General features: G+C 41.6%; 3 protein-coding genes across 13 annotated transcripts in view; all 3 read right to left on the bottom strand.

Moving 5' to 3' along the window:
- Positions 1–20,390, bottom strand: part of LOC115732205 (putative disease resistance protein At3g14460) — a 51,464-nt gene extending 31,074 nt beyond the window's left edge. The window contains exons 1-2 of the mRNA XM_048280917.1: positions 18,717–20,390; positions 10,362–11,044 (exon numbers count right to left, since the gene is read on the bottom strand). Of these exons, the coding sequence (XP_048136874.1) occupies positions 10,418–11,044; positions 18,717–20,165 (2,076 nt within the window). The 5' untranslated portion in view covers positions 20,166–20,390 and the 3' untranslated portion in view covers positions 10,362–10,417. The remainder of the gene's footprint in view (positions 1–10,361; positions 11,045–18,716) is intronic.
- The window catches only part of LOC115733080 (putative disease resistance RPP13-like protein 1), a 491,263-nt gene that overhangs the window by 159,695 nt on the left and 306,133 nt on the right, over positions 1–25,435 (bottom strand). The window lies entirely within an intron of this gene.
- Positions 1–25,435, bottom strand: part of LOC115744901 (putative disease resistance protein At3g14460) — a 130,781-nt gene that overhangs the window by 92,181 nt on the left and 13,165 nt on the right. Inside the window, exon 2 of one of the 3 annotated variants that reach the window (XM_048280927.1) lies at positions 18,017–18,068. The exons of the other annotated variants lie outside the window; for them this stretch is intronic. The gene's annotated coding sequence lies outside the window, so the exon portion shown is untranslated. Of the gene's footprint in view, positions 1–18,016; positions 18,069–25,435 lie in introns of those variants that run through there. 3 annotated transcript variants of the gene reach the window in all.

Below are 25,435 nucleotides of genomic sequence, written 5' to 3'. Positions count from 1 at the left end.
CTGCGAAGACCCGGAAGAAAAAGACCCACCAGAAACGGTCGTCGGACGTTTGCGACCACCAATCGAGAGGGCTCTGGTGGCACCCTTTTTCCTAGTTTTCTTCAAAGCGGGACCGAAGGGTCAGATTCGGCTGCTCTGGAAGATGGATGAGATAGCATCTTCGAAAGGGCTTTCGAAGGCAAAGGACGTCCACCAGGTCGTAAACTCAGAAGTCACGCCAGGGCTAGAGCGAAGTATTGTTGGGATATCCCCCGAAAACCGCTGGTACATCATGGTGGTAATCTCGGCACAACAGGTGAACGGTTCGTCAATCTTGATATTATACATCTTCTTGTCCATCGATGGGAAATCCATGAGATAAGGGATAGGCATAGGCACTGCCCGTCGAAGACCGAATTGCCCGGCGCAAGAATGAGGAGAATATGGTTCGAAGCCTGGATAGAACCTACCCTTAAGACATAGCCGGATTGGAAGGTCTCTAGGGAATAGGATAAAGGTCCAAAAATCACGGTGGTTGAACCATTTCAAGGTTCGAGAGTTGAAACAAGAATTGAACTCGCCCGAGCGGTAAGGAAAGAAATCTATTCGATCAGCCTCGTGAGACGGAAGCTGTCGAAGGAAGAACCGAAAAGGCTGAACATCACCAGAGACCTTTGAGGGGATAGCTTGGAGTAGTCGTATACCAAGCTTCAAAGGAACCATGTTGGGATTGAAGGAAGGAATGCTCTCAAACATGAAAGGGAAGTAGAATGCAACCCAAGATTGAAGAATCCAGAGCGGCCCCGACAAGACACCATCCTCTTCGGAATTCGACATTAGCCGAGCGGCATAAGAAACACTCCTGTACGCAGACGCAAGAGCAAGAGGGCCAAGGGCAACAAGATTCCCTTTTGCTAGAAGTAGGGCGAGATCGTAATAGTCCTTGGACACTTTGAGTGTTGGGCTAAAGAATAGATATTTCGACAGCCAAAAAAGAAGGAAGGCTGTTCGTTCCTCGAGGGAAACATCCCCAGATGTTTTACTATGGGCATCGATGAACTTCCCATAAGCAAGAGAATCGTCAAAAATGGGGCAATCCTTAGTTTTTCCTAGATTCTTGACTGAGGCCCCATAAGGAGAGAGACCAACTATGGCGAAAGTATCTAGAAGGGTTACGGACATGGGACCCCACGGGAAGAAAAAGCAATTAGTGGAGGAGGACCAAAAGCTTGTAACGGACCCCGGTAGACCTCTATTCAAATCGTGGGACAACATGCTGACCTCAATTGTTGTCCCGATTTGTCTTGTTTCCCAGAGGCCAACCGTTGGAATATCCTCCCGAAGCCTTTGGAACCCGGTATAAGCCCTGTCGCCAAACGACGGGAAACTCCTAAAACGCTGAGCCGGTATGGACCAAATGTCCTTTAGTGAAGAAGCTTGAATGGGAAGCTGCTCGTCGGCCCGCATTGGAAAGCAAGACCGAAGAGATGATGGGATGTGGTGGTGATCATGGAGACCGGGCCCGAGAATCAGACCGGCGTGCTCTCGTTGAGTGTTCAACAACTTGAGGAAACAATAATCGGCGTCATCACTATTGATGATCCCATCGAAGCGGGCGATGAGCTGGTGAGGAAGGAACTCGGGAGTTTCGGTCGCCATGAAAGCTTGGAATACTCAGAGAAAGGGGTTTAGGGTTTAAGGAAAAACGTTGATGAAGAAAGACGACAATTGGGAGCTTTTTCAAGATCCTTAAAAGCAAAGACGAAAAAGGCCGGTGCACGGTACGAAGTCGAAAAGGTTGCGCTTTGGGAAAAGAGATCAAAGGGAAAGCGTAATCATCATTTGTACAAATGGAGATCACCAAACCAGAGGAAGATATTTTAAAAGAGGTAAATCTTCGATTTACATCTTTTAAGGGGGCATATGTTGACACTTAAAATAATCCAAGAGAGACTCGTGATAAGCACGTGAGGAAGCGATAATCAACTACAGGAAGGGACACCGAAGCAAGGAACGTATCAATCAGAAAGGTGCCACGTGTCAGAATAAATTCTGGCTCCACTTCCTTCTAGAGCAAGAAAAGCGCGCGGAGGGAGGCCACGATCGAAGCGGTTGGCGGTAATCCCCACGAGGTAAAAAGAAAAGGCGTGAAGACTAGGAAACCGTCATCCACGTGGCTTATGGAAAAGAGCAAAGCGTGGGGCCAAAGGAAGAAACCGCTCGGCGGTTACCAAAGAGCTTGCCTATAAATACCTCGCAATAGCAAGATACAAGGACACACAACAACAAATCCAAAACACTTGCATTTTCAAAACTAGCTCTTAGCTCTTAACCTTTAGCCTTTAGCCTAGCCTAGCTGTAGGTTTCAGATCCCCGTCGTCGATTCAATTCCAACGAGTATCATATCCAGAGTTAGGTGTCGTCGATTAGATTCCGGCGTCTACTCATTAGGTTCGGTGTCGTCGATTAAATTCCGGTGTTGCACCCTTCACCCATCTTGTCCAGTGCGGTCAATTCAATTCCGGTATTGTGTCCTACAATCCCCCGTCCAAGTCTGTTGATTAAATTCCAGCATTGTGTCATATATCATCTCCTGGTCCCGTCGATTCAATTCCAGGGTCACGTCGACGCTTGTCACATACTGTTCTCGTTGCATATTGGGCCGTCGAAGTTGTCGAAAGCCTGTTTGTAACGCGCCCTCTTGTGTAAATCTACTGCATTTGACACTCTCTGTCCAAAATCGACCCAGAACCCCTTTTCGGAAAACGAACGGATTAAGTTCGATAAAAGATTCCCGCGTAAACAACCTTCATTAGGCCATAGTCAATTTGGGCCTAGAACCCATCGCCAGCAAAGCCTTGTCGAGGGATTTTAACGCGCAACACTTATCAATTAATTTTCAGCGCATGGATTGTGGGAATAAATTTGAGTGCTTTATGGGGCCAATTGGTATGTGTAGATAGATATCGCTCTCTATAATTACAGCTCTTCCTTCCAAACCGGGGATTCTTGAATTGAGATTCTAGGCAAAGAAAGGGACTCGCACAAAAACAAGTGTCATTCGCTTGCTCGCATGGGAGTTGTCCATCTCATAGGGAAATGTAATTAGTGAGTCAAATACAGTTCTTTACCTTTTATTTTCATTTTACCGGTTTCATTGCACCGTCCGGGAATTGGACCAACCCGGACTATGCTTACCCTTACGTGGCAGCTCCACGAGCATCAAGGTACCAAAATCGCATCAAAGGATCGCTACTATGTCAATATTTTTGAAACCTAAGTTACCTAGGACACAACAAACAATGGCATCTTATTTTCTGCAATACATCAACAAGCCATCAAATACGGCTAAGTTGTCTGTGCTTTGGCCAAAAGAAAAGGTCCTCTGTTTCAAACGACGTCCAGAAGTCCTGGTCTCAAGAGAAAGGAGAACAATCTAACTCGAGGACATAACGTGCATCAACACATGCGCTCCTCTCAAATTTCTACGGCATTACTAGGAAGACCGAGCCTTACTGGAACTCATCAACTTTTTTGTGTAGAAAGTGAAGCAAAACGGAAAAAGTGATAATAACGTTTCGTCCACAATCATATGTTAGAGATTATCCCCTGATATTTGTAGCATCCACAATCATATGTTGTTGTTTTTTTTTTACGTGTATATAAACCATAAATCGGGAAGGCCAGGACTTGCTATTATACATCTACAAGTCATCAAAAACTGATTAGTTTTTTGTCAGTTTAATAAGGAAAACAAGAGCACTAGCTTTGTGCTAAATAAGAATAAGGGTCGGCACCCCAACCAATCTAGTAGCAAGTTGCTTTGTTTTACTCTGGCAATAATAAACGAGTCACAAATCACCATGTAACAATATATGATTTATTGAAGATTATACTCTACGCATAACACTGATGAAAGAGAAAATCGGGTTCAAAAGGCCAAGATTCTCCTATCAAGTGGTTGCCAATAATTAATTACTACCTCAACACCCTTCATCAGATCAGTGCCACCCATCTTGCTGCGAATTTCGGCACTGTAATTGCCATGCATACCATAAACTCAGGAGGATCAAGGCTTTACTGCACATCGTGTACTTTTTCTGTAAAGGAAGTGAAGCAAAAGTGAAAAAGAGATGATGCCAAAGAAACTTCAATAAAATTCAGGTAGACCAAGGCATTCCCAGACGCAAATTGGCTTTGTTACTTCAATTTTCACATGGGTTCCATTTTCTTTTTCCATTTGAATTATCATTATTTGACAATTAGCATTAATTACTGTTCTCTTGCTTAAAATTACAGCACAATAACCTTCATCGAACTTTTTTCGTGTTGGATCATATTTGATTATTCATTCATTTATCTCTATTGCACTTGTCCACTAGAATTATGTATAGATTTTCATGTATCTGATCATAGTTAAGCTTGATAAAAGCAAAATAAAATAAAAAAGAAAAGCTAAAAAGTAAAAAAAAAAAAAAAGCAAGAAAAAAATGAAAAAGAGACTAAAAAAAAAAAATGAAGAAGTGGGGCGAGAGAGAGCATTGTTGTTCCTATGGCTAGCGCCATGCCGTTGCTGTCTACATAGGGCGACTCATACCAATGCCGCTACCATCGTCGAAACTAGCCAGACCAACCATCACATCCAATTATCTTCAATTACCTAATGAGCAACTTAATTTGATCTAGAGGGGAATTCACCACATAAGTTGAATTCTGGGATTCACGATGGGTTCCATGCGAAGTCCACCTCATCCAACAGTGGATAAGCCGGGCTCACATGCACCAGGTTCATTTAGTATCTTTCCCTCATCTATAGTCTAAGACTACCTGTAGCTGCCACGACCCTTTCATAACCTCCATCGTCGTTGTTGGCGAAGCCACCACCGGCCTCCGTTCTCGAGTACCACCGGCACCAGCAGTGTCACTCATCTCTCTTTGACCCTATTCCTCGGTTCTCTGCCAGGGCCTAGACCTGGGCTGGCACGAGCTCTGCTTGCCCCATGGGGCACGAGCTTTGCTTGCCCCATGCACGTGGGCTAGCCGAGGCCGGGCACATAGCCATTATGGCACTTCTTAAACAAGAAAACTCTTTTTTTTTTTTTTTTGGGTGCAATGAAAGGTAGACAATTAATTGGATTATACCAGACATGCCTTCATCTTTCCTGGGCTTAGACTCGCTCGGGCGCTATTATTCATGCGAAAGAAAGTACAATATTTTCCCGAAAAGCCATACTCCGGCGTGGTAGGAATTTTAATGCTCGATATCTGTTTGATCCGTCCAGGGATAGTTCTATAAATAACTAACATATAGTCCCATCCAAATGACTTTCTTTTCTTGAACTTATTACCGTCCAAAATGACTTTCTATTCTTGAACTTATTACCCGAATTGTATGTCAAGTCTAAATGCAATCCGATCCATTGGGTCTAAGGCCCGAGAGTTAGGCTACTCACTAATTTTTAAGCATGATGCCAAGACTTCCTGCTATTACAGTTGTAAAATCCGGTGAATTCCCCCGTTCAACATTTCATTTAATAAGAACGCTTAAAACATTCGCCTTCCACCTAAGCTGGGCACGAAGGGTACTCCCGGGAACAGATCCAGTGGGTTACTCAAAATTCAACTTGTAAATTCATGCATCAAATCTTCCTAATTTTTTTTTCAAAAACTTCAGTTTTTCTTTCATTTCGAAAATTTGAAAAAGAGCATGCTTTTAGGGTGCTCTTAATGTGGTCGGTTGAGGCAAATGTACAAGTCCTGAGGTATCAATACCGCTTCCCTTGCGAGACATCGATATTGCCACTATTTGTGTAATTATTTCCTTTACCAATTTATTTGTCCCATACCTTCAGGAAAACAAATATAAAATATTTGGAGCTTATCTCAAATATTAAGATTAGTCAACTACGATGGGTCACAAAATAATGTACACTGTCATATCATGGATAATGAAAGTTGAGTCGTCATTCTTAAATTTCCATATTTTGAATATTCGCAAAGGCTTTTTTTTTTTTCTTGTTTTCTTATCTTGTCGACAATGGGGAGTTTCTCAAAAGTTATTTTTGCTCGCATATGTTTGAGTTCTCTCTCTTTTTGACCCTAGCAAAATGTATCACTGACTTAGAATCAGTTAATTAAATTTATTTCTCATCTGTAGCTCAGCATATCATGCAGTGCTGTTGGAAAAATCAATAAATCTAAATCATTAGGGAGAAATATTTAGGTATTATGGAGAACCATTTATTGTTCAAGTCACTCATTGCATGGAAAGTACTAATATATTTGGTAAAATAAAAGAGAAGATTCGTAACACTTTTATATGAAGGCAAACTAACTCGGGTTGACTAGCAGAAGAAATCGTTAAAAGGACTGCATAGCAATTGCATGAGAGACATAGTAAAACATAAAGCAAAAGAATAACGTTTTCTTTAAGTTAATCAGAGTCCATCTCACTAAGGCCCTAGACATTTTGATTAATTTCCTGTTTTTTGGCAATGGCTATTGTCGATACGATAATTTCGATTGAATCACAATCTTTTGCATTGGACTCTTCGAGTTCAACCGAAAGGTTGACATCTGGCGCGCGAAACGAAAATGGGAACAAATAACAAATCTGGAGTGCCAAAATCAGGTAGTCCCCAGTGAAAATTATTTTGCCATGCAAAATAAACGATTACAAGAGTAATCAGATAAACAAAGTATATAAACACTCGCCCCAATGCAACCAAAAACCAACAAGCTACTCTAGGGTACTTCCCATTCCAAATCTGAAGAATGCGCGAGCCTTTTGATGATTTTCTCTATCCAAAATGGCCCTTATTATGTTAATGCAGAATTATATAGATGTTTGGATTAAGCTCACAAGCACGAAGAAATAGAGAATAAAGATGAGAAGGAAAAATTGGGATATAAGATTTATCTTGGTTCACCCTTAAATTAGGACTTCATCCAGCAGATGATTCCACTATAATTAACACCTCTTATCTCTCTCTTACAACTTTCAATTTCAAAATAAATGAATTATATATGGACGACACTAGAAAATCCTAGGGACCAAGAAAGCCCTAGGCTATAGGGGCCTCCGGTAGCCGGGGGGTGCTATATTCTTATCGATGGAGAGTATAAACCATACCCCACTAGACTGCTAGCCTAATTATAAAAGCTGATATTCCACAAATGCTAGGTCATGAGGATAATCCACTGGCGATGGGAGTGCCTGTATCTTGCCTTGCTCGTGACGGGAGGTCTGGCAGCTTGGTGGGGTTGTCGTGATGAGACTTGTCTATCCAAGCTAACTAGGCTGCGAGTGGTATTGGAGGACGACCTTCTCGAAATTTTAGAGCAAAATGATTCGCGGTAGACATGAGACTAGGTTTGCTCAAAAGAGTAACGAAGCATAGTCTCCCTGATTGCTCCTCTCCGCCTTCCCTTGACAACAATGAAACAGAAATATGTTCTATGAGATGGCGTGGGAATTCAAATAGATGAAAGATGAAGTGTGAACTTTGACAAGAAAGTCAGATTTAAATAAAGTACAATCCGCAGGGTTCACTGAAATTTAGTCGTCATATTTGCTAACTCGAAAGCCCCTATTTTAAAACCTAATTTTGTATCTTTAAAGTAGCTGTTATTCGAAGTAAGACAGCATCTTAAGTTGACTTAGAATAAAGACCCTGATAAACGACATAATGATACAGATTAATCTTTTACTTAGAGCATGTCACGAAAGATCAGTGCACCTACCAAAATTAATAGCTTGTGGTTTTTCTCTTGTCAAGTTGCAAAAGATGAACGTAAGTACAGCAGTTGCCTACCTCAGCAGTGTTAGCATTTGATCCTCCCGAGAGATTTTTCCAAATACGAAGATGACAGTGGGATATTCTGCAAAACAAGCACAGTTGAGAGAATTCAGGTCAATGATCTATGGCACGAGAAACAGATATTTGGAAGAGAAAATACGGCAAACGCTTAAATTGCGGAACAATACTTCGTGATTCTCACGCAAAGCATAGTGCATTTCCATTTACAAATTCTTTGTGTGTCATCCAAGTGCAAAGAAAGATAAGCAATTTTTGGGCATCACACAAAGTTCTACATATATCATCGATGTAGACCGGTACATTTGACGCACCCAAATTCCAGCAGTGTAAGCAACTCCATGAAAGTATTATTTGTTTGGAGGAATAGTCACTTGTATGAAACAAGGTTGACTTGATGTCCCCCGTTAGCATTATGACCCTTTCATTGTTTACTTCCTTGTCAAACAAAACAGAGCAACCGAAATATCAACCTCGCACCTTCAGTAGCTGGTTTGTGGAAATTTATGTGACGCATGTCCATGGAAAAACGTGGACTTTCTAGCATCGACTAGAGGAAGCAGAATGGAATTGCATCCTGGAGCAGCAGCAGTAGCTAAACGACAAGTGTGGAAGAAAGAAAGAAGTCTGAATCATTACCTGACGAACGAAAATTAAAACAGTGGAGAGAAATATTCTTATTGGAACCGAACTCGATCCATTACGATGGCCAATAGTCAGCCATGGAATTTCGAGCACTGATCTTTCAGAATCTCATATTGAATGATGCGGAATACTTGGTAGAGAGGGAGGGAAGTCATCCTCCGGCAAGTACGTCAGCTTCTGAAAGAGGGGAGATGGCTGTGAAGACCACTTAAGAGAGGACACGGAGGAAGGAAACAGAAGCCTCTGCACATCTCACGTCCGCCACCATTGATAGTCCTTCCGCATTCTTCATATTTCTAAATCCAAAAATCTGGAATAGGACAATCAATTAATACTGACTAATAACTATCTTACATGCATGATGAATAACTACGAGAGTGATTAGACAACCAGAATTATATGCATAACCACCTGACAGCTACAAAAAATGAACAAACAAGTCAAGATTGGGCGGATGCTGGCCGTTGTTGGGATTGAGGCCAGAAATGAAACAGGGGAGATGGTTGGGTGCAGAGGAGGGTGAATTTCAATTAGTTGCTGTTCGAAAGAGCATTGGAGTGGATAAAGGAAAAAGCTGGACACTCAAGGAAGCAGTGGCATACAAGAATATGATCAACTTTCGCAAGCAGTGCAATTAGAGACTAAAGGAAGCTCTCGCTGGGATTCAAGTAGCTAATTGAGCTCTGAATTTTAGTTGTACTCTCACGAGAAGCAAACGCCTTTGCCCATTGGGTTACTTTACAGTCGGTGGTTTTCTGGAAATTCTATGCGACACTTGTCCAAATGGGAAAAAAAATGAAATAAATTCGTATTGAGCATCGAATGGAAGAAGAGAAACGAAATTGATGCATTCTAAGACCAAAAACATACCCAAACACTAGATAACAGACTCCAGTGTTGATGCACGAATCAATTCAGTGGATCCAAACGCCCTAAATGTAGATCTCGGGGATGTGTTGGATGAGGGGCCAACAGTCTTTCAGAATCGAGCATCCTCTTGTGTCCAGACATTCGAGGGAGGGAGGGAGGCCATCCTCTGGCAAAAGTAGCTTAGCTTGTCACATTCAGAGGTCACTGCTGACGATGCAAACACAAGAGGCAGGTAGGGTGATTAATGGAATATGAATGTTGTCATGAATTAGAGTTGTATTGGAAGCTTGGAGCCATGAGCTGCCGCAGAGATTTATTCCAGATCAACAGGTTAATACTATGAAGGATCATCATCAATGAAAAGAAGCTTCTCGATTCTTATGAAAACCAAAGGGGAAAAAAAAATGCATCCCCTTATCATATGGCAGTTTCCACATAACTAGTCATGCTTTAGTTTTCAACAGAAGAAAATATAGAACATGTCAGTGCACCAAATAAAAATCAAACGCTTCTTCTCTTTCTTTTTTTTTTTTAAAGATTTTATTGAATTGCAAAATATGATACATAACATGGAGACAGAATTAGCCCTACCTCCACATCATTCGCAAAAGTGATCCTTCCAAGAGATTTTGCCAATACAAATGGTATCTGCAAAACGACCCCAGCGAATGAGCTACGGGCACAAGAAAAAGATGATGGCAAGAGAACTTTCAACAAACGCTGAAAATGCAGAGGACTATGATTGCGGAACGCTATGATTCTTGGCGATTCTCATGCGCAGCATAGTGCATGTCCATTCACAATATGTTTGGGCAAGAAGCAGAGTCGAAGATATATGTTGTGAATAATTGAATGTCAGTCTCCGACCTTCAGTCGGTGGTTTCTGGGAAATCTACGCGACACTTGTCCGTGGGGAAAAAAGGTAAATAAATTGGTATTAGGCATTGAAGTGAAGAAGGAAGAGAAACGAAATTGATGCATCCAAGAAGAAAACCGATTGGACATCGAAGAATGAAAGGCGAAAGAAGGAAAGCAGTTGGAAGCATTTACCTGAGGAAGAAAACAGCAGTCCACGGAGAATAAGGATCGGGCGTCATTGATGTCAATCAATGTAGATGCTGGGGATGTCTTGGATGAGGGGCCAATAGTGGCCAGTGAGTTTTGAGCATCCTTCTTCCAGATTCTTTGAGCATCCACCTATCTCCAGACATCGGAGGGAGGGAGGGAGGGAGGCCATCCTCTGGCAAGTACCTCAACTTTGGGCAATCGTAAATCGCTAAACGTGTGAGAGAGGAGAGATGGTTGTGAAGACCGCTTGATAGTCTTTCCACCTTCCTCATATTTGTTATCTCAAGTTCGGTTAGAGAGGAAGGGAAGAGAAGACTCCACGCATCCTCCTCCTCCTTCGAAGAAGGAAAGCACACATTGTCTCCCTCCCCTCCACCCATGCTCCTTCCAAAGTCAATCATCAGAGTCTGGAGGGAGGTGAGGAGGGGTAAGCCCCATTCTCTCACTGCCTGCTTCACATTCTCGCACCCTGAAATGTCAAGTTCCCGCAAATTGGGAGGGAAACCTCCTTTGGGGAAGCATTCGATATTTGGGCAATTGATAATCCATAGCGCGTGGAGGAAGGTAAGATGATGCCACTGATTTGGTAGACACTTTATCTTCGGACAATTCATAAGATAGAAAGATGAGAGGGTGATGGGAAGGGGAGGGAAGTCCTCCTCTATCTCCAACGCTGGACAGTTCCGTATCTCCAAATAAGTGAGATTCTTACCGGCAATGTTACAGCTAGCAATAGACTTTATCTTCGCACAACTATCAAGAATGAGAGTCGAGAGGGTGAGGGGAAGGGGAGGGAAGTCCTCTATCCCCAATGCTGGACACCCCCGTATTACCAAACTAGTGAGATGGGAGAGTGCGTGAAGGCACCGTGGTAGGCTTCCCGCATTCTCACACTCGCCAATAATCAAAGATTCCAACGATTCTGCCACTGCAGTGGCCTCTTCCAAGGACTCCACTCTCTTGCACACCCTAATATAAAGTCTCTTCAGAGCAGCGAGTGTACCCTCGGCAAAGGAAAACGATGTCGAGAAAACACAATAACTTATCTCGAGAGATTCAAGCTGAGGCATCGGGTTATTACTGCTGGGGCCATCGGGAGGAATGGTTAGTCCCACCATTTTTGGACAATTCTCAATGCTCAAATGTCTCGGTGCGTGCATCTTGCTTGGAAGCTTTTCTAAACTCCCACAATCCCTCAAGTCCATCCTTTCGAGGTTGCACGGCAGCTCTATCTCTCCTTCTCCCGCCACAAATGATGCGAACCGAGGACACCTTTCGATGATAACTCTTTCAAGGCAAGTGAGATTTCGCATTTCATTTCCATCTTGCCACAAGCACGTTAGCTTGCCACACCCTCCTATATGAAGCTCCTTTAGCTTGACCAAGCACCTCATAAACCCAGCATCAACGCAAACGAGCTCGGTAAGATTTTGAATTCTGAGAACGGTCAAAGAAGTTAGGTTGACCAAGCTCTTTAAGATTTCCTTGCTACAATCCTCAAGGTATAACTCGCGGAGAGATGGAAGGCGAACCTCACCGGCTGAGTCATGTAAATGCGGGCATGAATGAATTTCAAGATTTAGAAGACGATCAAGTTGACAAGGCAATGTCCTGACCAACGAAGGACAGCTGCGAACAACAAGATACTGAAGACGGGAGAATGGGACTTCTTCTTCTGTGCCCCTGGCATAAGGAGACCATTCCTTCCATGCCAACATCTCTTCAAACTTCAAAGTTGTTAAGGATGAGAAAGGCGTTTTACTTCCATAAAATTCAGAGCCTATCATTCTTACTGCATGTAAACCTCCGAGAGATAATTCTCTCAATGAAGGTAGCTGCCCAAGTGAGGGCAGCGATGTAACATTAGGACAGCCCCACAAGCACAAAGACGTTACCTTCTTGCCATTCATTGGGATTCCTTTTATTACGTAAGACACCGCCCAACATCTTTGCTGCCAAAGGTAAACCTTTACATCTTTCAGCTATCTTCTTGCCTATTGTTTCAAAATCCGGGTGGCTCTCAAAATTTGTTGCTCCAAGAGCATGAAAGGCTAATAAGCTTGTACAATTATCAAGTGACAATTCCTTCAAAGGATATGGCGATGCTCCTGTTATGGAAACAACATCAAGGTTGCGAGTGGTGATGATGATCTTGCTTCCCCTGGCCCCTACTCCAAATGGCTTTAAGAGGACAGTCCATTTTTCGTAGTTCTCATTCCAGATATCGTCTAAAACCACAAGAAATTTCTTCCCAGATAGATTGTCCTTCAACTTAACTTGAAGGCTATTAAGATCTTCACCTGCGCAGGACAACCCGGTGATGGATTGCAAAATAGTCTTTGTTACATCAAGAACATTAAAAACATCTGACACGCAAACCCACACTCTTGTCTTGAAAGAGCTATTTACTTTGGCATCATTATACACCCGCTGAGCCAACGCCGTCTTTCCAACACCGCCCATCCCAACTATGGGGACTATGCTTAACGTGGCATTGGAATTTTCGACCTCATTGATTAGTAGTTCGAGTATCTGTGCTTCTTCCTTCTCCCTACCGAAAAACTGAGGCTCTGGCAAAGAAGTGGTGGGAACCCTTTTGTTGGTGTAGTTGGATCTGTCGGCAACATTTTCTCTCAAGCATAGACGAGCCTTCCTGGTGAATATCGCTTTCAATCTGCCATTGATCTCTTGTACCTTGGCTTCACACATGAGCGAGCGCAGGTCTGGATTCGATCCGGAGGATTTATCTCGGCCAAAGAAAGAGAACTTCCTTTTCGCCCGACCTCTGCTTGTGCTAGATTCTGCCTCTGACTTGGCTTGAGCAGCTTCAATCGCGAACTCATCGAGCGAATCTTCCATGTCATAGGCCAAGTCCCTAACATCGTCTAGCCACAGCTTCACCAGAAGGTTACCGCTGAGTTGCCTGTCCTCTGCATCAGCCAGCACTGCAGTGATTGTGACCAGCATATCCTTCCACTCCTCGATCAGGGCGGTGCTGATTCCTACCTGTTGTGCATAGCCCCATGCAAGAGGAGTCAACTTGTCGAACAGGACCTGAAACAAGGAAGCCAGGAAGGAATCCAAAACGATCTGTCCAATGGCCATGAGTGAATGTGGTCACTGCAGAGAACAGCAAGGGTGTTATTGTGAAGCAAAGTGAAAATGAGCTAATGGAGAGAGAAAACAATGCAGTCCAGGAAGAACAAGACGTTCACCAACCAACAATATTTAAAAAAGACCAAGGCTTTCAAGGGATGCGAGACAAAGGTTAAAAAAATCAAAATAAAATATACAGAGCAGAAAACAATGGAGTGATATGATCTTGGCTTCCCAGCAGCACAAATTGAAGTAACAGTTTTTTTAAACTTGAAGTAACAAATTTTTTTTTTATTGGACTTGTTATTAAACTTGACAGCAAGTATTTGACATCAAGGCATGAAATCAGTTTAAGAACCAAAATATGTTGCTGCTGTCGCCCCTTCTTTTGCTCAAAATATTGCTTTTGCTTCCATTCATAGAAAGATTTGAGAAAGAATAGGTGGTTGTCTCTTACCTTTTCCAAGCAGACTTCCTGGAGCAGACTGATGAACGGGATGAGATCAACGACAGCAATCCAGCAGCACGAGCGCTAGGTTCGCACGAGCAGGATGAGAACACCGTTGAGAAGGGGGCGAGAATGGGTTATGGTGAAGCAAAGCGAAAATGAGCTAAAGGAGAGAGAAAACGATGAAAGTGCAGGAAGACCAGGACTTCTCACCTAAGACCAAAAGGTGAAACGAAGACCAAGACTTCGAGCATGCTCTCTGTTCACAAGTGCTTCTCTCTCTGTTTCACTTTCCTGCTTTATTCTCTCTCTTCCTTTTCCCTCGCATCATTTTCATCTCCAAAAAAGTGACAGAACACAAATTCCACAGCTTCCTAAGAGCTGGGGAACTATATATCTGGTCATGAAAATAAATCATAAACTCGGGAAGACCAAGACTTTTTCATCATGCATTTTTGTCTGTTCAATAAGGAAAACAAAAGCACGCGATTTGAGCTAAACAAGAAAGAGGGTTAGGTACACCAACCAATCCAAATTGAGTAAGTTCCTTTGTTTTACTCCAACACTCGCAATACTAAACTAGTCACGAATCACCGTCTAACAGTATATGATCCATAAAAAATTATACTTTACAAATAACATTAATGAACTGAAAAAATGTGTTAAAAAAGATTAGAATTCTCCTATCAAGCGGTTTCCGTCGTTAACTACTACCTTAGCTTCCTTCAGCCGATCATTGTCACCCATCTTGCTAGGAATTGTTAGCATTGTAATTGCCACATAACTCAGGAAGACCAAAACTTTTTTTTCGATATCATGGACCTTTTTTTTTATGTAAAGAAAGTGACGCCATGTGAAAAGGAGATGATGCGAAAGAAACTTCAATAAAGTTCAGGAAGACTAAGACTTTCCGGGACGCAAATTGGCTTTATTACTTCACTTTTCATATGGGTTCTCTTTGTCTTTTTTTTTTTCTCTTTGTTTGGTCGGAATTTTTTTTTTCCGTTTGAATGAAATATTATTTGACAATTAGCATTGATTGTTGTTCTCTGGCTTAAAATCAACAATACAATGACTTCCGTCAAACTGTTTTCATGTTTAATCATCTTATTATAAATCATTCATTTATCTCTATTGTGCTTGTCAATTAGAATTATGTCTAGATCTTCGTGTGTCTTATCTAATTTATGCTTAACTAAAAGGAAAAAAAAAGCGAAAAAGAAAAAAACTGAAAAAGGAAAAAAAGCGAAGGAATGGGGCTCGAGAGCGCCGAGACATCATAGAAACCTATGGAAGAATGAATAGATTGTAGGAACGTCTAATGCATTGTCTCACAAAATATTTTTGACTGGATTTTTAAGAGCCGTAAACTGTTAAGTGTTCAGAAAACTATAACCACTAATACTCTAAGTTTAGACATATTTGTTATCACCATAAAGTTTACATACATTCCTCAATTAATTATTTTATAAAATTCTGTCATGGATGAATCTGCAAATTAATAAGTTTACTTGTCTCTCATATATTTCAACTTTGGAATTTGAATCTATTCTATCTTACAATAACCTTGCCAAATGAAAATTCCAAATCTTGAAATACTTTTTATTTTCCGCATATTTTTGTATAATTTTTTCAAATTATACCAATAGTCATTTTCATTAATTAATAATACAAATAATTTGTAATAAAAGAATTTTTTCAAAATTTTTTGAAGGTCAATTAATCACTTAGTCACATTGCATGTGCAATTTGGCTAGTAGATGGAATGCAAAAGAATTGGGGATAAGTATAGTACAAGTGCCATAACTTTCGTACGGCGCTTATTCAAGTGCCATAACTTTTTTTTCGACCACTTAACGGCCATAACTTCCAAAAATGTTCATTTGAGTGCCATAATTTTCAATTGATCACTTAAGTACCAATTTTATTTTTAAAACGTTCACCCAATTGTCGAAAATCCGACGTGGCATAGCACTTGTGGTGAGCTTTTTTAAAAAGTTATGGCACTCAAGTTATCGGAAAAAAAGCTATGGTATTTAAGTGAAAGCCGTACATAAGTTGTGGCACTCAGTTGATTGAAAAAAAAAAAAATAATGGAACTCAAGTGAGTGTTGTACGAAAGTTATGATACTTGAAGTGTCCTTATCCCAAAAGAACTGACCTTCTTTGCGATATTGTTTTAATAGAAACTTCTACTTGCTTGCATTCAAAGCGTACCGTGCCATAGCAGCGGGATCGTCTTTCGCATTTTTCCCATAAAGTTGGTCGAACCTTAATTATTTCAATTGAATCAAAAGATAGAGAAAATGGAAAGGTACAGGCATTGTCAATCGCCATCGTCAACATAATTATTTCGATTGAATCACAGCCATCAGGCTCTTCAAGTTCAACCAAAAGATTGATATATGGCGTGGGAGATGAAAATGGGAACAAAAAAAAAAAAGAATGTGGGATGAGAAAATCAGGTAGCCCACAGTAAAAAATACTTTGTCATGTGAAAAATATAATTACAAGAGTAATCAGATAAACAAATTATACACGTACTCACCAGGCTGCAACAACAAATCAACAACAAGACATGCCATGGTACTTCCCATTCCAAGTCTAACCAATGTGACTGTTTTGATGATTTTGTTTTTTCCTGAATGACCCTTATGATTCTGCTAATGCAGAACTATGGGGGACTGCTGATCACCCCGAGTGACTGTGGCCTAATGTTACAAGCCGATATTCCACAAACGCGAGGTCACGAGGATAACTTGCTAGGGAACATAGTGACTGTATCTTCTCTTGTCCATGAATGGAGGTCCGGCAGCTTGGCAGGGTTATAGCGACAGACTTGCCTACCCTCGGTAAATGGTTGCGAGTGGTAGACGATGAAGGCCTTCTCGCAATCTTTGAATGAAAATATATTGTCGTAGTCATCAGGCCTTTCATGAACACTGAACAGAGCGACAGAGCATCGTCTCCCCGATTGCTCCTCTCCGCCTTTCCTTGACAACAAAGGAAAAGAAAAAGTGTTCTCATATGGCATGGGAATTTGAATAGAAGAAAGATGAAGTATGGACTTTGACAAGGAAGTGAGATTTAAATGGATTATAATCTGCAGGGGTTCATTCAAATTTAGTTTTCATATTCGCCAACTCGAAAACACCTGTTTTAAATCCTAGTTTTTGCCTCTTTGCAGTAGCTGCCGCTGTTGGAAGTAAGAAAACTTCGTCGTTTGGCTCTGAACATAGACTTCGATAATTGACATCATGATACAGATTAATCTTTTAGAGCATGTCACCGAAAAACAAAACTTGAGAGCATATCAGTACACCTACCAAAATAAACAGCCTTCTATTTTCTTTGGTCAAGTTGCAAAAGATGAACATAAGCACATCATTTGCCTACCTCAACAGTGTTTGCATATGATCCTCCTGAGAGATTTTGCCACATAAAGATGACAATGGGATGTTCTGCAAAACGAGCACAGTTGAGATAATCCAGGTTACTAAAAACGTAACAGTCGCCGAAGTCGTGGAAAAATACCAGTACAAGAGCAACTATTCCTCATAATTTCCATAAGTAGAAAGACAAGCAATTTTCGGGCATCAAACAAAGTTCAAGATATATCATCGATGATCTATATAGACAGGCACATCCACGCATCATAATTCCAGCACTGTGAGCAAGTCCATGTAGGTATTATTTGTTTCGAGGAATAGTCGCTTTTATGAAACAATGGTTGACTTGCTGTCCCACGTCAGCGTTATAACCATTTCATAATTTCATTGCGCACTTCCTTGTCAAACAAAACAGAGCAACCCAAATGTCAACGCTGGACCTTCAGTAGCTGGTATGTGGAAATTCATGTGCAGCTTGTCGGTGGAAATACATGAACTTTCTAGCATCGAGTTGAGGATTCGGAATGGAAATGGATCCAGGAGCAGCAGCAGTAGCTAAACGGCAAGTGTGAAAGAAAGAAATTAAGTCCAAATCATTACCTGAAGATGAGTGGGCTTTCTTGGATGTTATTGACCTCAGTGGGCGGGTTTTGGAAATTCATTGCGAATATCTGCATGAGAAAATATCAACTTGTATAACGCATCGAATTGAGGCAGCAGAATCGACATCGATGCCTTGAAAACCAAAAAACTTACCTTAACCATAGAAAACTGACTGTACATGGAAGACTCAATTCATTGGATCCGAACCCAATCCATCTCGATGAGAGGGATTTCTTGGATGAGAGGCCAATAGTCGCCAGTGAATTTTGAGCATCGATCCTTCAGAATCTCGCATTTATCTATGTACAGTTCTTGGAGAAAGGGAGGGAGGCCATCCTCTGGCAAGTACATCAGCTTCGGGCAACAGTCGATCCATAAATGTTTGAGAGAGGAGAGACGGCTGCGAAGACCGCTCGATAGTCTTTCCACGTTCCACATGTTGCAAATGCGAAGATGGGTTAGAGAGGAAGGGAAGAGAAGACTCCATGAATCAGGAAACCACACCTTCTCTCCCTCCCCTCCCATGCAAAAGTCAATGAAGAGAGCCTTTAGTGACGCGAGCATATGTAAGCCCCATTCTCTCGCTGGCTGCTTCAGATTCTCGCAACCTCTTATTAAAAGGCGACGCAAGTTGGGAGGCAGACCTCCTTTGGGAAAGCGTCTGATACCTTGGCATTCCGAAATCCATAGCTCTTGGAGGGATGTAAGCTGATGCCACTGATTTGGTAGAGACTTTATCTTCGGACAATTACTAATTATAAGACATGACAGGGTGATGGGAAGGGGAGGGAAGTCCTCCACCTCCAATGCTGGACAGCCACTTATCTCCAAACGAGTGAGATGGAAAAGCGTGTGAAGGCACTGTGGTAGGCTTCCCAGATTCACACAGCTATCGATTGTCATTTCTTCGAGCGATTCTACGGTGATCTCTTTCATTGACTCCACTCCCTCGCACTCGCCAATACAAAGTGTCTTCAGAGCATCAAGGCTTCCCTTGGCAAGCGGAAAGGATGTCAGAGAATCGCAATCGATAATCCGAAGATATTCAAGTTGAGATAACGGGTTATTGCTGCTGGGGTCATCCAGAGGAATGGTTAGTCCCGTGATTTTTGGACACTTCCTAATTATCAAATGTTTAAATGTGTGCCACTTGCTTGGAAGCTTTTCTAAACTCGTGCAATTACTCAATTCCATCCTTTCAAAGCTGCACGGCAGCTCTATTTCTCCATCTCCTGCCACAAAAGATGTGAATAGAGGACAGCTTTCGATGGCTAATTTCTGGAGGCAAGTAAGGTTTAGTATTTCATTTCCATCTTGCCATAAGTATGTTAGCTTGTCACAGCGTCCTATATGAAGCTCCTTCAGCTTGACCAAGCACCTCATATACCCTTGATCAAAGCAAACAAGCTCGGCAAGATTTTGAATTCCAAGAATGGTCAAAGAAGTCGGGTTGACCAAAAACTTTAAGACCCCCTCGTTACAATCCTCAAGGTATAACTCACGGAGAGAAGGAAGACAAACCTCACTAATTGAGTTATTCAAATGCCGGCACGAATGGATTTCAAGTTTTATGAGACAATCAAGCTGACAAGGCAATGTCCCGATCAATGAAGGACAACTTCGAACAACAAGTTGTTGAAGGCAGGGGAATGCGACTTCTTCTTTTGGACCCCCGACATAAGGAAACCAAGTCTTCCATGTCAACATCTCTTTCAACTTTAAAGTTCTCAAGGATGAGAAAGGCCTTTTACTTCCGTAAAATTCAGAGCCTATCATTCTTACAGCATGTAGACCTTCAAGAGATAATTCTTTAAGTGAAGGTAGTTGTCCAAGTGGGGGCAGCAATATAGCATTAGGACAGCCCCGCAAGCACAAAGACACTGTTTTAGTATAGGATGGACCACCTAACCATGAAGAGAATATTGCACCACCATAGTTCGAAATATTGAGATTTTCAAGATTAATGTGAGGTTGCAAAGACTCGAGCACTTGTGCTTCGAGCTCATGATTTTGGAGATTTTCCAAATGTTCATCCCAATGCAAGGATAAGTTCGTAAGGCCTTGCTTTTGAAGCAAATTAGCATCAACTACATCTCTAACTTCTTCCACTTTTTGCAATTCTGATATGAATAATTCTCCTTGAAGATGTGGCAAGCTGTTTAGCTCCTCCAACCGCGACCCTTTACGTGATCCTACCACAAACTTCGACAAGATAATAAGGTTCTTTAAATTACCAATACCAAACGGCATCTCTTTGAGACTTCCCGTATCTCTAATATCAAGAAACCGTAAGCTGACCAATTTTGTGATACCTTGAGGCAACTTTGAAAGGTTTTGACATCCTCTTAAGATCAAAGCTTGTAATTTGCACAAGCCGACAATTGAATCGGGTAGCCTTGTGATATGAGTGTACGAGAAATTGAGATATCTAAGATGTTTTAAATCACCAACACAATTTGGTACCTCTACAATATCACGGTGACATATTGAGAGCACTTTCAAGTACGTCAATTCTATTAGCAAGTCATGTAGTACCTTGATGGAAATAGAGAAGGTGTCCCCTCTAGATCCAATGTGCAAGAACATTAAACTTCTTAGTACCTTCATTCGGTGATATGCTCTTAAGCATTTTGCCGTAACAAATTGCGACGAGATGAATGACGCATGACGAGCTTTCTCAAGAGATGCATCATCTTCATTAACTTCCAAGTGAGACTCCCCGGAGCTAAAGCATGCCCCACCCGCAATTGACTTTGCTAGATCATTCAAAAGATCATGCATTGTAAACTTGGATGAATTGGCACTTGATTGTTGAAAAAATGATCTGGATACTAACTCATCAAAGTAATTCTGTCCTAATCTTAAGTTATTTCCCTTTGCTTTTTGTCCATCTAAAATGCCCTCCGCTATCCATAAGAGTACCAGCTCATCTCTCTCAATTTCGTAATCCTTGGGAAATACTGCACAATAAACATAACATCTCTTCAAATAGGAAGGAAGATGGACATAGCTCAATTTCAAAACAGGGAGAACCTCATCATTCTCTGCCTTCGGAAGATCCCATATTCTGTTATTTAAGGTGTCTTCCCATTCATTCCGATTCCCTTTATTACGTAGGGCACCGCCCAACATCTTTGCTGCCAAAGGTAAACCTTTACATCTTTCAGCTATTTTCTTGCCTATTATTTCAAAATCCGGGTGGCTCTCAAAATTTGTCGTTCCAAGAGCATGAAAGGCTAATAAGCTGGTACAATTATCAAGGGACAATTCCATCAAAGGATATGGCGATGCTCTTGTTATGGAAGCAACAGCGAGGTTGCGAGTCGTGACAATGATCTTGCTTCCCTTAGCCCCTGCTTCAAATGGTTTTAAGAGGGCAGTCCATTTTTCATACTTCTCATTCCAGATATCGTCTAAAACCACAAGAAACTTCTTCCCCGATAGTTTGCCCTTCAACTTAACTTGAAGCCCGTTAAGATCTTCACCATCATAGGACAACCCGGTGATTGAACGCAAAATAGTCTTTGTTATGTCATGAACATCGAAAACATCGGACACGCAAACCCACGCTCTCTTCTCAAAAGAGCTACATACTCTGGCATCATTATACAGCCGCTGAGCCAAGGCTGTCTTTCCAACACCGCCCATCCCAACTATGGGGACTATGCTCAGCGTGGCATCTGAATTTTCGACCTCATTGATCAATAATTCGAGTATCTCCGCTTCTTCCTTCTCCCTGCCAAAAAACCGAGGCTCCGGCAAAGAAGTTGTGGGATCCCTTTTGTTGGTGTAGTTGGATCTGTCCACAACATTCTCGCTCAAGCTTAGACGAGCCTTCCTGGTGACAATCGCTTTCAACCTGCCATTGATCTCTTGTACCTTGGTTTCAGACACGAGCAAGTGCATGTTTGAATTTGATCCAGAGGATTTATCTCCGCCGAAGAAAGAGAATTTCCATTTCTCCAGACCTCTGCTTGTGCTGGATTCTACCTCCGACTCAATTTGAGCGGCTTTGATTGCAAACTCATCAAGTAAGTCTTCCATGTCATAGGCCAAGTCCCTAACATCGTCCAGCCAAAGCTTCACTAGAGGGTTACCGCTGAGTTGCCTATCCTCTGCATCGGCCAGCACTGCATTGATTGTGACCAGCATCTCCTTCCACTCCTCTAGGAGGGCGGTGCTGATTCCTGCCCATTTTGCATAGCCCAATGCCAGAGAAGTCAACTTCTCGAACATGACCTGAAAGAAGGCAGCCAAGAAGGAACCCAAAACGATCTCTCCAGCGGCCATCTGTGAATTGGTCACTGCAGAGAACAGCAAAGGTGTCACGGTGAAGCAAAGTTAAAATGAGCTAATGGAGGAGAAAAACTTTGAAGTCCAGGAAGACCAAGACCTTCGCTTGCCAAAAACATTAAAAAGAGGAAAAAAAAAAAATTTGCCCAAGCCTTTCAAGGGATTCTTGGTCTGGTTTCGATTACGTGGTCAGATAAGAGACTTTACGGCACTCATACACTCCGGAAGCGAGGGTGTTAGTAAGAGATTACTCTTTCTCTCGACCGGTGAACGGGGATGAGATCAACGACAACAATCCGGCAAGCACGAGCGCTAGGTTATGGTGAAGCCAAGTGATATTGAGCTAATGGAGAGAGAACTATTTGTCAAGTCACGGACGACCAAGACTTCCACCTACCAAAAAGTTCAAACGAAGACCAAGACTTTCAAGGATGCGTTCTGTCCACAAGTGCTCTGCTCTAGTAAATGCACCATAAACTCAAGAAGACCAGACTTTACTGGACTATCATGTAATGTTTTGGGATAAGGCTATTGTATATCCTAAAATTTATCACGAATATTTTAGGACTTCGTTGTACTTTTTTAAAATTTTAGAACTTTGATTGCAATTTTTTATAAGTTTTAGGATACGGTTACACTTTTTGAAAGTTTTAACACTCAATTGTACTTTCGTAATAAGTTTTAGTACTTCCGACGACTTGTCACTATTTTATTATTATTTTTTTTTTGGGAGGGGGGGGTGTTTCTAGAAAGTGAAGCAGAAGTGAAAGAGAGCAAATGAAGAACACAGAGACTTTGCAAGACGCTAACTGGCACTGTTGCTTCAGTGTTCACGTTCCTCCTCGTCAATCCCTATGTGAATGCCTTTTTCTCGTCAGTAGTAAAATTTCCAAGCGTCACATGACATGCTTGAAATTAACCGTTACTATAATTTTCATCACTGTTTTCATGTTTATGGTTTTCCATTCAGTAATCTCTCATGTACTTGTCTACTAGAATTATAACTAGATTTTCACGTATCTTTTGCAATTTAAGTTCAATAAAAGAAAAAAAAACAGCAAAGAAAAAATAACTTAAAGAGGGATTAAAATTTAAAAAAAGAGAAGAAGCGAGAACGGAGCAAGAGAGAGCACCACCGTCCCCCAGCCACAGGCCCACCGCCATGCTGTTGCCATCAGCACCGCTGCTTATTGTCAGTTCCATAGACAACTTAGCTGCCCGGGGCCTCACCATTCGCTCTTAATCTCAGCCTCTCAATTTTCAGCGCGTGGATTGTGGGAGTCAATTTGAGTGCTTTATGGGGCAATCGGTATGCGTAGATAGATATCACTCTCTATAATTACAGCTCTGCCTTCGAAACCGGAAAATCTTGAAATGAGATTCTAGGCAAAGAAAGGGACTTGCACAAAAACAAGTGTCATTCCCTCACTCGCATGGGGGTTGTCCATCTCATAGAGAAATGTAATCAGTGAGCCAAATACAGTTCTTTACCTTTTATTTTCATTTTACCGGTTTCACTGCACCGTTCGGGAATTGGACCAACCCGGACTATGCTTACCCCTACCTGGCAGCTCCTCGAGCATCAGGGAATCTGATGAAAATTATAGTAACGGTTAATTTCAAGCATGTCATGTGACGCTTGGAAATTTTACTACTGACGAGAAAAAGGCATTCACATAGGGATTGAAGAGGAGGAATGTGAACACTGAAGCAACATTGCCAGTTATCCCGCAAAGTCTCTGTGTTCTTCATTTGCGCTCTTTCACTTCTGCTTCACCTTCTAGAACCCCCACCCCCAAAAATGAAAAAAAAAAATTAGTGATAAGTCGTCGGAAGTACTAAAACTTATCACGAAAGTACAATTGAATGTTAAAACTTTCAAAAAGTGTAACCGTATCCTAAAACTTATCAAAAATTGCAGTCGAAGTCTTAAAATTTTTAAAAAGTAAAATAAAGTCCTAAAACTTTCGTGATAAATTTTAGGATATACAGTAGACTTATCCCAAAACATTACATGGTAGTCCAGTAAAGTCTGGTCTTCTTGAGTTTATGGTGCATTTACTAGAGCAGAGCACTTGTGGACAGAACGCATCCTTGAAAGTCTTGGTCTTCGTTTAATTTTGGTAGGTGGGAGGTCTTGGTCGTCCGTGACTTTACGAAGTGTTCTCTCTCCATTAGCTCATTATCACTTGGCTACGCCATAACCGGGCGCTCGTGCTTGCTGGATTGTTGTCGTTGATCTCATCGCCGTTCACCGGTCAAGAGAGAGTAATCTCTTATTAACACCCTCACTTCCGGAGTGTATGGGTGCCGCAAAGTCTCTTATCTGACCACGGAATCGAAACCGCACCAAGAATCCCTTGAAAGGCTTGGATTTCTCTTCTTCTTTTTTCCCTTCTTTTAATGTTTTTGGCAAGCGAAGGTCTTGGTCTTCCTGGACCTAAGTTACCGAGGATACATCATACAATAAACAATGACATCTTATTTTCTGTTATACATCAACAAGCCATTAAATACGGCTAAGTTGTCTGTGCTTTGGCCAAAAGAAAAGGTCCTCTGTTTCAAACGACATCCAGAAGTCCTGGTCTCAAGAGAAAGGAGAACAATCTAACTCGAGGACATAACGTGCATCAAAACATGCGCTCCCCTCAAATTTCTACGGCATTACTAGGAAGACCAAGACTTACTGGAACTCATCAACTTTTTTTGTGTAGAAAGTGAAGCAGAACGGAAAAAAAGTGATAATGGGAACGATACTTTAGTTAAGTTCAGGAAGACCAACAGTTTCACCAACCAAAAACATTAAACAGAGACCAGTACTTTCAAAATAAATAACGTTTCGTCGACAAGTTCTTGTCCCGTAATGTTAAGAGATTATCCCCTGATATTTGTAGCATCCACAATCATATGTTGTTCTTGTTGTTGTTTTTTTTTTTCCGTGTCCATAAACCACAAAATCGGGAAGGCCAGGACTTGCTGTTATACATTTACAAGTCATCAAAGATGGTTAATTTTTTGTCAGTTTAATAAGGAAAACAAGAGCACTAGCTTTGTGCTAAATAAGAATAAGGGTCGGCACACCAACCAATCTAGTAGCAAGTTGCTTTGTTTTACTCTGGCAATAATAAACGAGTCACAAATCACCATGTAACAATATATGATTTACTGAAGATTATATTCTTCGCATGACACTGATGAACGAGAGAATCGGTTTCAAAAGGACCTAG

This window comes from Rhodamnia argentea, chromosome 6 (assembly GCF_020921035.1).
Source record: "Rhodamnia argentea isolate NSW1041297 chromosome 6, ASM2092103v1, whole genome shotgun sequence".
NCBI classification, from domain to species: domain Eukaryota; kingdom Viridiplantae; phylum Streptophyta; class Magnoliopsida; order Myrtales; family Myrtaceae; genus Rhodamnia; species Rhodamnia argentea.
The sequence above is the reverse complement of the archived record's forward strand: the minus strand, read 5'-3'. Positions and strand labels throughout refer to the sequence as shown.